Genomic DNA, 12,770 nt, shown 5'->3' with positions numbered 1-12,770 from the left:
TTGTCTTCATCGCTCCGACTTTCCTCGTCAGCATGACTTGAAAGAAAAAAATATCTTATCAAGGCATATCTAACATAACTGAAGTCTCTTGCTTCCTCGAAGGGTAAGCAATTCAAAACATGCGCTATCTTGCGCGGCAACAGCGTGGCGAGCTTCTCCCCCCAAAGGTCGCGGCTAACACCAACATTACAGCAGACAACTTCAAAATCATCAAGAAAATGCGCGATGTTCTCGCCTGTCTGAAAGTTGTGGAGCTGGTGTTTAGCTCGCTCCCATTTAAGTGCTTGAATTTGAAGATCAAGCTCTTTCATTCTGAGAGCATGCTCTCTCCTTTTTCGGCACTCCTCGGCCTTCCACTGTTCGTGCCTTTGAGCTTCGAGCTCTTCGGCCTTCTGCTGTTCGCGCCTTTGAGCTTCGAGCTCTTCGCGGCTTTTCTCGGCCTTCTGCTTTTGCTTTTGCTCACAAATGAGCTCCCAAAACTCGTCAGCTTCCTCGGCCGTCACATTCTCTGCCCGCATCACCTCGAGAATCGCTTCCCTTGTTTTAGCGGACCCGGCGGAAATCCCCATGGCTCCACAAATTTCAAGGATGTCCTGCACCAGGTACTGCTCCATCGCGATCTCGTCCCTCGTGATGCTCTACTACTGATATTCACCGTACTCCAAAACTAATCTCGTGGTTTAAAGTAGGTGAATATTAAATTATAACCACCAAAACAAAACAAAACACTCTCCTAACATCTGCCTGTGCTAGAGAGGTCTGGCGAAATGAACAGTAAACGTTGGGCACTCACCCAACCAAAGTAGCCGACGATGGTCCAACTCGTGGCTGCCGTCGAACAGTGTCAGGCCTTCAGGGATCCGGTCCAACTTGCCAATGTTGAGATCCGGGGTTGCTTGTCCCAGCTTGCCGAACGATGAGAACAGGGCAGCGTATCGCAGCGTAGCCAAACGCTATCACGGTGGTTGTCCTCGTGCTCGGAGATCCGATCCAACTTTTCAGCCGTTGAGATCGGGGTAGCGGGTCCCAGAGCAGCAAAACGTTGAGGACAGGGGTAGCGTATCCCAGCGTATCCAAACGCTGATATCAGGTCGGTCGTGCTTGAGCTTCCAGGGGTCTGATCCGGCGTGCCAAACGTAGGATATCGTATCCCACCGCTGCCACCACTGTTATGAATTTTGCTCTGTCGCGATGGTAGCGGTGGCGAAGAGCGGTGAGCCGTCGAGCGGACTTCGCTGAAGCCTTAGCCCGAAGGCGAAACAGGGAGGCAATCCGTTTTGAAAACAGCAACAAAAGTAGCGTTTACTGTAGCAGGTTGTCGTTTGTACAGAGCCGGCCAGCACGACAACGTCGGCTGGGGCAAAATCCTTTAACATGGGGCCGGCACGGCCTTAAATAGCGTTTTGGGACTCTTCTCCGAGACCAGTTCCCCGGAACGGCACAGTGGCTCGGCTGAGGAGACGCAGCCCTACCCGGAACTGCAAAGTGGTTCGGCGGAGGAAGCGACGTTATCCCCGAAACTGCACGGTTCTTCTGCACGGAAGGCGGCGCTGGGAGGGGGGAGACAATTCGTCGGAACAGGGCTCGATCTCGTGAGACGTGCTCCCGAACGAGGAACATGTCTGTGGCACAACAATAGGCAGAAATGGCCGAAGCGCCATGCCGACGCACGTAGGAGGCGGCCATTTTGGAAATGCCGATGGCAGTAGAATGATCGTATTCATTTTTTTTGTACTAGATTCTAACGCGCATGCGATTTATGAACTCGCTTAACCGGAGAAAAGGTGCGCATTAGATTCGAGTAATTACGGTATATCATGAGTAACGATAGCGCCGCACTGACATGCCATTTGCTTTAGCTTATGTTTACATATGCCGCACACAACCACCAATGAAAAAACAGTCCCAATGCACAACATTGCTATGACCACTCATTTATTACGTTTAGTATTGAAAGTTGTGCATGCACACATGCTAGCCAACAAATATCTGCACCCTTTGCCAATTACAGGGTGCTAAGTACAACTTGCTCGCGCATGCAGCATCGACAGACCCCTGTATCCCAAGCTTGCTTTTCAACCTGACATGCTTGAAATAAAGCTACTAATCATCGCGGAAAGCTGTCTGCCACGTATGCTACAATGGCAAGGTAATTGGCATCTTGGTTTACACCGTCCTCGACGCTTTGTTTGTCGCTTGAGCTGGTGGCGATGGAGTCGAAGTCAAAATGTGCAACGTACATGACGTCGTCACCGCATATGGTGATGGTGCTGGTAACACACCACAACACTTGCAACCCACAGACATGTGCAGCAAGCAACACTCCCAACACTGACCGTGTGCAAAAGCTGCTGTTTAGTAGCAGCCGACGACACTGCTCCTTCGACTTGTGATGTCACGCACGGCATGACAAAATGGCGGTCGCCGGCTGTGGGCGGAGTATGCAGTCGATGATTTCTTCGGCATATTTTGGACTGAAATAATTTGTTACAGTCCAGTTTTCACACGTGTACAAGCACATTTGACCCTCTAACTTTGTTTATTGCCGAAAACCGTCAATTTTTGGGTAACCTTGTCATGACCCCTTTAAGGCACACAAATAACATGCTCCAGTTTTGCAATTACTCAGCGTTCAAGAAGAGTGGACCACTTAGTCAGCGTAAACGCGATGCAGTGCTGCATTATCTTGCTTGACACAGAAGGTTAAACGTGAAGGAGGTTCTTTTGTGGCAATGGACCACTCAGCTTTATTTCAGCTGGAAAAAATTATGATTTCCAGGTACAGTTGTGCTCTATGTGACCTGTAATTTTTCTTTTTTTTTCTCATCATGACCCGCGAAAGAATGGCGATGTCTGTGAAGCAGGAGCCAATGGATGAAATTGGTGCTTCTGAAGACCACGCTAGAGCCAGGTAAGTTTACAGCTTCTCAAATAGTTCCCATGCATGACGTGACCGAACGGAACGTCTTATGGGGCACGTGAAAATGACAAGTGATGCGATTTGCGTCGGTATATTGATCAAGTGTTTAAACATAAGCAAAACTAGAAAGGTGAACTTGTAATTATTAGGAACACGTGCTTTTAAACTAGATCATTTTCACTAAAAAATGTCAAGCAAATAGGAATGCTTTTACAACATTACTAAATACAGCAACTATTAAAGGTGTCTGTGAAAGCTACCTTTAAGATTGATGAGGTTAAGACAGTGACTCGGACGAAATACCTTTAGTGCACATGACAAAATGTTACCAAATGCACTGATGTGAAGCAATGAATCACTTTATACGGATTACTTATACTCTGAAAATTCTGGTGTCATCAATTTTGGTGCCACAGCTTTATTAATAGATAAGACAATCACTGCATAACTTTTAAATTTCTCTCCAATGTCGCGAATGATGACATCACGGATTTTAATGTTTTTTTTTGTACATTTAGGCAACATTGCCTCCATTATATTTTTCTGAAACTTCGTATGTGATGTCTCTGGCTTCCCCCAAAAGACAGTGTGCTTCATTTCTATCAATTCATCATCATCATCATCATGAGCCTGAGTACACCCACTGCAGGGCAAAGGCCTCTCCCATGACCTGCCAGTCAACCCGGCCTTGTGCTTTCTGTTGCCATGTTATAGCTGCCGAAGTTTTTAATCTCATCGGACCTCCTAACTTTTTGTCTCCCCTTTGTGCATTTGCCTTCTCTTGGAATCCAGTCTATTACCCTTAATGACCAACGGTTATCCTGCCGACGAGCTACGTGCCTGGCCCATGTCCATTTCTTCTTCTTGATTTCAACTATGACATTCTTGACCTCGGTTTGTTCCCTGACCCATTCTGCTTTTTTCTTGTCTCTTAAGCTTAAATCTATCAATTTTCTTTCCATCGTTCGCTGCGCCGTCCTCAATTTACAGTGAACCCTTTTTGTAATCCTCCAGGTTTCTGCTCTGTAGTAAGTACCGGCAAGATGCAGCTGTTATATACCTTCCTCTCGGAAATTGGCGAAGTCAGAAATTGGCGAAGCTGACACGGAGAGCAGGAACCCACGTACCTTGCTACGCTCATAAAAAGGCCAGGCCAATAAAAGAATGCGATCGTAGGTTTTGTGAAAGCCGAGGTGGCCATCAGTCATGAAAAGCACTTAGTACATGATGTTGAAGAGAGCGTGGCAGAACAGGTACTTAGCATCTCCACCATGTCTGACGACTCGGTTGTAACGAGGTTTATTGGCCATGAACTCGGGACCCAAAGATGAAGTGCACCTACAAAGACAATGATGACTGTCAGCCAGGGCAGGTGATGCTGATTGACGGCTCTTTAGATGAGGATAAAGCATTAATAGATGCCTACAACTTCCAGCATCTCTCCACCCGTGGCAAAGCGCTGTTTTCTGTCCAAAGTGTTGCACATTGCTTTAGTTTTATGCATATTAATTTTCAGACCTACTCTTCTGCTTCCTGTGTCCAGTTCAATAATAATGAGCTGTAATTTTTCTCCCGAGTTATTGATCGAAGCAATGTCATCAGCGATTCGCAGATTACGAAGAAACTCTTCATCAATTCTTATCCCTAACAAATCCCAATTTATGGCAACCTCCTGTAAACACACAGTCAATAGCATTGGAGAGATCATGTCTCCCTGCCTTACACCCTTCTTTATTGGGATTCTGTCGCTTTCTTTATGGAGCACTATGGTGGCTGTGGATTCGCTGTGTATTTCTTCCAGTAAATTTATGAAGGGTTCGTCGATGCCCTGATTCCATACCTGCATCACTGCTGATGACTCGACCGAGTCAAACGCCTTGTTGTAATCTATGAAGGCTATGTATAGGGGTTGGTTGTGTTCTGTGCATTTCTCTATCACCTGATTAATAGTATGAATATGGTCTATTGTGGAGTAGCCTGCGCAAAATCCTTCTTGGTTCTTTGGTTGAACTCTAATGTATCTTTCATTCTATTAGCTATTATTTTTGTAAATAGTTTGCAGAGAACGGATAGTAAGCTGATTGGCTTGTAATCTTTCAAGTCATTGATGTCTCCTTTGTTATGAACTTATTTTATTAATTATTTATTTATTATTACCTCAAATGCCCCGTGAGGGATATGAAATGATGAGTGGGTGTAACTATAACATGATGGTTTCTATTGGTGCCTTGAAGGATGTATGGCTGGGGTGGTGCACCACGTTGGCAGGAAGACGATTCTAGTCCTAAGCAGTCTGAATGAAAAATGAGTTCATGTGGGCGGTAGTACGGGCTGCGGGGGGATATTTTAGGTGGTTGTGACGGGTTGAAGCACGAAGCAAGGGTTCAATATTAGCCTGTCGACATAAAAGGTGGTGAGACCTTGCAACTTTATTTTTTCCTCAGCAGCACTGCCTGCTGTCTCCCCTTCTTTGATTTTGCTTCTATCACCGTCGCCGACTCGTATGCATATTCGAAAAAGTGCTTCACTAAGTTGTGATGCATATTGGTGCAGATGCAATGCTTGTGTTGAGTGCAAGCTTTCGTATACTAGCTTGTGCGCCGTCTCACCGTGCGAATGTCTGGACATATAGGCATCCACTGCTGAGATTGTGAATGCGTATCGCCTTCAGCAGCATGGGAGTACTATGCAGGTCTGGTGAAAAAATGATTCAAGAAATCATGGAAGTCCAAAACATGGTGACCCCTCGTTACATGGGGACAAGGACCTCACCGAGCATAAGTAGAGCTCGACCCTCAAGAACTCTGATTATCATCAACTTTGGGCTGTTCAGAGAGCCTGTGATGCGGCAGTTAGGCTAGCACTAAGTGAAAAAATTGTTGAAATTTGGAAATACAACATTTCGCAAAAAAAAAAAAAACGTTTCACAAAACTCGTGCTATGACTGTGCTTTTCTAGAAATATCACATGAGATTATGAACTAGCACATAAACTTATATCCCATTATGCAAATATATTTAGGATTGTTATAAAGCCTCCACCTACCATCAGCAGAGTAGTCACATATATTTTAACATTCATATCCCATCTCTTTCAATCTGATTGATTAGGGGTGTTTAAGGTCCCAAAACCACCATATGATTATGAGAGACGCCGTAGTGGAGGGCTCCGGAAATTTCGACCACCTGGTGTTCTTTAACGTTTACGCAAATCTGAGCACTCGGGCCTACAACACTTCCGCCTCCATCGGAAATGCAACCGCCGCAGCCGGGATTCGATCCCGCGACCTGCGGGTCAGCAGTCGAGTACATCTCTTTCAATCTGTGGAAAGTATCCCTGTCTTGTTTTCACTGCCTGGCAGAGTTGTGCAGGTACATACATTGAAAGATGAACAAAAAAGAGCTGACGCAAATGTTTGGTTATGATTAAATATTTTATCTCAATTCTCACGATAGAAACATGCTAAGCACAGCACAAGTGATTCACCAGCATGGTGTATATGAAGGAATCGGCAAATATATTCGCTTATTTGTTCATTTGTCTGCCACGGGCATCACATACTAGAGAATACAAATGCTTTCGCATTACGTCGAAGGATGAAGCCTATAAACTGCCTCTCTGAAGATAAAAAAAGGCACACGTGGCATCGGAAGTGCCAACGTTTATAGAAATATATTTATAAACGTTGGGAAGTGCCGGGAATATTCGCGGACAAGCCGACCTAGATTTGTGGTTACATTCAGAACATCCAGTAAGTAATGCACCCCACTTCAAAAACGCACCACAACAGTTTCTCAGGTTAGAACTTGACCCACGTGCCCCGGCAAAATTTATCCCGACGACAAGGTTTAATTCATTCCCCGAGTGGTTGTCACAAAGCAGTGAACTTACAGCTGACATGTTTTCCCGCCGCCGCGCACTTCACCAAGTGTCTAACCGATAATAAACTTGGTACCGACCGGCAGCTGAGGCGACGGGGCTCTTCGAAGTTGCCAACCACAGAATATTATGCGAGTGGCCACAAACCGGTGAGGTAATTAATGCTCACCTGAAGGTCTACCATGTCTTTCTCAAAGCAGCGAAAGACTTTGAGTCTTCATCCGAGCACCGTGAAGGCAGTGCGTACCATTTTCGGATTCCCTGCCGTTTAGGCGGGAAAAAAACGACGCTCGGCCGTTCACCATGTCTGTCGCTGATCAGCAAAAGCTTTTCGTTTCGCTTTCAGTTGTGCCATAGCCTCCTAGATTTCCCTTGCCTACCGGATTATCGGCGGTCACTTGGAAAGCGGCCGTCGTCGGAACTATGATGGTGGCGCTACATAAGTAAGGGGGTGTCTTCGAATAAGTTTTTACGTCTTTGGAGCTTATATGCAACAAAATTAATGTAAAAAATTTAAAAAGGCGTAAACGTAATTAAAATTAACCATACGTAAGAGACGCCGTTATAGATGACAGGTGTTTTGCGCTCATTCAACAGGCAACTCCTTCAAAGAAGACATAGCCTCTAAAACTTGTAGCAAACGCCAAAATGTACCAATCTCAAAGGCCAAGTACGAAGACTCTTACTCCTACGCAAGTAGCGCCGCTATAGATGACTTGCCTTTCGTGCTCATCCGCCAGGCAAGGGAAATCTAGGAGGCTATGGTTGCGCAGAATGACCCTGCATATCTGCGCCCCATAACACCCTCACTAGTACGAAGACCACGTAACATTGCAGCAATTTATTATGAATACGCGTTGTGCACAATGCATATATATATATATATATATATATATATATATATATATATATATATATATGAGATCTAACAGACAGTAATGCCAAGGAATGTACAGGGGAAGTTGTTAGAACCAATGGAATGTAAATAAGAAGAAAGAAAAGTGGATGAAAAAATAACCAGCCGTGGGCATCGAACGCGTTATTCGAAGGTCGTAGGTTCGTTTCCTGGCCATTGCTGGTTATTTTTCATCTACTTTTCTTTCTTCTTATTTACATTCCATTGGTTTTAACAACTTCCCCTGTACATTCCTTGGCAATACTGTCTGTTAGATCTCATTAATATTGTGTTAAAACACGGAAAAACGAGCCCTTAGGTATACACTTCTTTCTCTTATATATATATATAGTGGGAGTAATAATTCAATGGGCCAGTTAGTCTTCGTGAAGGTATGAGATATGGCACAACGGGAGCGTTGTCAACAAGGATAAATATATTTATTTCCCAACAGTTTCGGGAGGGGTCCTCTCTTCATCAGGGGATGAGTTATACTGACATGAGCTTCCAAACTTCGTTGCTGCCGCGTCCCTCTCGCCTTGAAAAATGTTTGCGAGAGTGAGAGGAAACTAAAAAAAAAGAGGGAGAAAAAAGACGAAAAAGAAAAAGAAAGGAAAAAAGAAAGTAAAAAAAGAGGAAGAACCACTGTCAACACTGAGAACGAAGCCAACTGTCCGTCTACATCCACATACGGTTCATATCACGTGCTGTTCAGTTCTTGACGTGTGTCGGGCCACCCAAGATTGTCGCCGCGGTGCCGGGAGGGTCCGTGACGGCGTGCATAAAGAAAGGGGTTTCCCCGTAATGGGTCGGTCGGCGGGCGGCGTGCGTAAAGGAAGGAATTCCCGTTAATGGGTCGGTCGGCTATTTACCTTTAATCTTCGTCCGTTTCCCTTCAATGGTCATCAAGTGGTAGGCGAACGTAAACACTTTGTATGTGCATGTGGAAAAAAAAAAAACAGGAAAGGACAGTGTACACGTACGAGTCAGTCAGAAAAAAGCATGGTCTCCAGCTATCAATCTTTGTCACCAATTTTCTCCTGGCTTACTTCTCGGAGGCAGTTGAGTTTTCCGGGGTCCTCGTTGATGCCGGCTACTACTGTACAAAATTTGAAAATAAAATATGCCTCACGCTGTTTGCGCTCGCGTCTGTTTGAGAAACCGGACTGCAAAAGGGTTACGCTGATATTTTCAAAACTGTGGTTTGGCAGGCGCAGATGTCTAGATAAAGGTAGCTTCGGCAGTGAATTGGCGTGGTACCGGTGATTATTGAACCGCAGCCGAAATGGCGTGTCTGTTTGGCCGATATATTCTTGTCCACAGATGTTGCAATGTAGCATGTATATTACGTTACTGGAGTCACAATTAAGGCTTTCAGTTATGCAAAATTTGAAATCCGAGAAGTTCGCTTTGGATTCACGTGTTGTGACCATCTGTGGGCATACCTTGCATCGAGCTTTTCCGCAGGGATGGCACCCTGATTGAAATTTGGGGGTGTTTGTTTTTGCTCTGACAAGAATGTCCTTCAGATTTTTATCCCGGCGGTACACCACGTGAGGTGGCTTCGCGAAAATAGAAGTTAGTCGCTTGCTTTGCCTGATTATGTTGAAATGGCGGGAAAGTATGTTGTTGATTCGTGGCGCTGATGAGGAGTAAGTTAGTACAAGGTTCGTTTGGGAAGTCGATTTAGATACTCTGTTTGGTCCCTTAATTATATCATTCCTGTTCACGTTGCGAGCACGTAGTATGTCATCGTCAATAATGTCTTTCGGATAATTTTGTTTCAATAAGGAATGCTTTGGGTGTTCCGCGTGTCTGTCAAATTCCCGCATATCGGTGCATATTCTTCGGTACCGGTAGGCCTGAGAATATGGAATACCCGTTTTGCAATGCTTTGGATGGCTGCTGTTGAAATGTAGGTACATTTGACGGTCTGTAGGCTTTTTGTAAAGGTTTGTTGACAAGCGGTCATTTTCGACCGTGACAGTGACGTCCAAAAAGTTAATGCTAGTTTTGGAAATTTTGTGCGTGAATTTTATTGACGGGTGGCATTTGTTAAAATCCTCTATGAAGCGGAAAAGACTTCCCTCATCATGGTTCCATATCATAAAAATATCGTCTAAGTATCTTCTGTAGTAGGAAGGTTTCAAGGTGCGTCCCTCAATGAATGGGATTTCAAGTGAAGCCATAAAGGTGCTCGCGAAGTTTGGGGCCATTTTCGTGCCCATTGCAGTGCCACTGACATGAAGGAAATGCTTGCCGTTGAACTCAAAATGGTTATAATTTAGTACAAGTTCAAGAAGTGTAAACAGTACCTCGCCACTTACACTAGTTGATGAGTCAGATTTTACATATTCAGAAACCATAGCCGCTATTCCGTCATGGTGAGGTATGTTGGTGTACAGTGAGCAGACGTCCATGGTCACCAGAAAACTGCCGCCTGGGATGTCGAGACTTGAAGTTTCGCAGATGAAGTGGTTTGTGTCCTTTAGGTAATAGGGAAAATTTGGGGGGATGTTTTTTATTAAGGAATTGACGAATTCTGATATATTTTCTGTTGATGTGCTGTTACTGGATACTATCGGACGTCCTGGATTACCTGCCTTGTGCATTTTGGGGAGCAAATAGAATCGACCGGGAATAGAATGGGCCGGTAACATTGCTTTTAACATTTTGCCGGTGATTTTCTCGTCCCGGCGGAGATTATTTAGAGTTACTTTTATCTCCCTTTCAAATTCGGGAGTCGGGTCCGTTGGAAGTTCTTTGTAGAATTTTGTGTCTGATAGCTGTCGTTCCCCTTCTTTTAAGTAGTCCGAAGTGTTTAGAATTACTATGCAGCCCCCTTTATCAGCCGGTTTGATAGTAATTCCAGTGTTTTTTCGTAGTTCATCGAGTGCCCTTCGTTCTGACTTTGATATGTTTCGAAATGGCCGATTTTTTTCATACGCTCTGATGATATCTTTTTGAACTGCTGATATATACATATCGAGGTGTTTGTCCCTCTGCTCACTCGGACACCATGACTTGTCACCACCAATCACTCTATTCTCGTCCGCACAGTCCCCGCGATCATGAAAGTATTCACGGAGGCGGAGATTACGCGCAAAGTTATCGAGGTCTTGGTACAGTTCAAATTCATTGAATCTACCGGATGATGGACAAAAGGTCAAGCCTCTCGACAAAAGTTGAAGCTGTGCGGGTGTGAGTGTTGTGTTTGACAGATTGAGGACATTTTTCTCATAAGTTTTCGGCTGCTCTTGGCTATCACATGGCACGGGAGTGTCAGCGTCATATTCGAGAGTAAGGATGTTTTGATTAGGATTGCACTGTAGTTTTGAGTTCCCATTTTTCTCCTCAAAGCTAGGTTGTGGTACGGGTGGTCCCTGGCGTTCTTGTACGGCCTCATTCCTATTTTCCTGTTGCAGAGCAGTGGAGCTACTGCAGTCCCGCTTGAATTTTCTATCTTTTACTACTGAAATTTCGCCTCTCTTCTTTAGTTCATATCGTTCCAGTTCTCTTGCCTCATGCTCTCCGAGATTAGATACCAATTTCTGCGTGGCCTCCGTGACACTGTATTCGGCGGCCTTACGCTCACTATGGTCCGCAATGACCCGAGTCAGTTGCAAGGACGCTTCTAGTAATAATTTTTCCCACTTCCCCCTTTCTGCTTCACTCAGTGTAGACATTGAGGGGTTGCAGGCTAGGCGGAGGCCCTTAGGTGAAATTTCGTGGGATAGATATTTGGTTAGTTGTTCCGCATGTTTTTCGTATGGCACCCGCTTTTCAATGATTTTCCTAATCGATAGAAATGAGTGGGACCATGCGTGTTTAAGACTGCCCGTACCTTTTGTTTCCCCGTGTCATTTGGAAGCCGCCGTTTTGGTCTTCGCCGCATTCGTCCGCCTGGTGTTGTAAGGCCTCGTTGGTGGGAGTGGCGACGTCGTCACTGCTGGGACCCTGGATGGTTCTTTGTGTCCCTCGGCTCCCTGTTGTTGAGTGGGTTTGGCACTGGAGTTTGCCGTGCAAGCCGTTGACGCCGATCTCTGACTCACTGGTGGGACCCGCTGGCTCGCTGGCCTCGCTGGTGGTAGTGGCGACATCGTCACTGCTGGTGCCCTGGATGGCTCTGTGTGTCTCTCGGCTCCTTGTTGTTGAGGGGGCTTGACACTGGAGTTGTCCGTGCAAGCGATTGCCGCCGATCTCCATGCCGCCGACGTCCATCGCAGCTGCACCCTCGTGTGCTGTGCCAGCAGCGCGACTCCCTCGCCGTCACGGACCCTCCCGGCACCGCGGCGACAATCTTGGGTGGCCCGAAACACGTCAAGAACTGAACAGCACGTGATATGGACCGTATGTGGATGTAGACGGACAGTTGGCTTCGTTCTCAGTGTTGACAGTGGTTCTTCCTCTTTTTTACTTTCTTTTTTTTCTTTCTTTTTCTTTTTCGTCTTTTTTCTCCCTCTTTTTTTTTTAGTTCTCTCTCACTCTCGCAAACATTTTTCAAGGCGAGAGGGACGCGGCAGCAACGAAGTTTGGAAGCTCATGTCAGCATAACTCATCCCCTGATGAAGGGAGGACCCCTCCCGAAACTGTTGGGAAATAAATATATTTATCCTTGTTGACAACGCTCCCGTTGTGCCATATCTCATACCTATATATATATATATATATATATATATATATATATATATATATATATATATATATATATATATATATATATATATATATATATATATTGTAGAGAAGCCGCCGAACACTGAAGTGGGTAAAACTCTCAAGTGTTCTCTAGTGGGTCTACCCGAAAAAGGACGCCGCTCGCGCTTGGAGTCCGTGCTTGGCCGTTACTGTCGCCATTGTATATACTCGCTGTGTGCCTGCTAATAAACGCCATAACAAATTGGTGGAGAGTGCTACGATCCCCTTTGATGCCCTGGGAACTGCGCTCACGTACCCTGGAGTCTACCATGTCCCACGACGCCTCTCAGCAAACGCCTCCTCCCATGCCACCCCCTTGTCCCGGTGTCCCCAGGATCCGAGATCCACCCATCTTCACGGGCGCCGATGGCACTGACG

General features: G+C 45.5%; 1 protein-coding gene across 7 annotated transcripts in view; it reads left to right on the top strand.

The window, feature by feature from the left end:
• Nucleotides 1-12,770, top strand: part of LOC119163313 (uncharacterized) — a 217,758-nt gene that overhangs the window by 141,467 nt on the left and 63,521 nt on the right. For 5 of the 7 annotated variants that reach the window (XM_075872943.1, XM_075872942.1, XM_075872945.1 and 2 more), the window contains one exon: nucleotides 2,843-2,911. The exons of the other annotated variants lie outside the window; for them this stretch is intronic. In XM_075872943.1, coding sequence (XP_075729058.1) covers nucleotides 2,843-2,911 — 69 coding nt within the window. The remainder of the gene's footprint in view (nucleotides 1-2,842; nucleotides 2,912-12,770) is intronic. 7 annotated transcript variants of the gene reach the window in all.

This window comes from Rhipicephalus microplus, chromosome 9 (assembly GCF_043290135.1).
Source record: "Rhipicephalus microplus isolate Deutch F79 chromosome 9, USDA_Rmic, whole genome shotgun sequence".
NCBI classification, from domain to species: Eukaryota; Metazoa; Arthropoda; class Arachnida; order Ixodida; family Ixodidae; genus Rhipicephalus; species Rhipicephalus microplus.
This window is presented reverse-complemented; position numbering and strand designations above follow the sequence as displayed.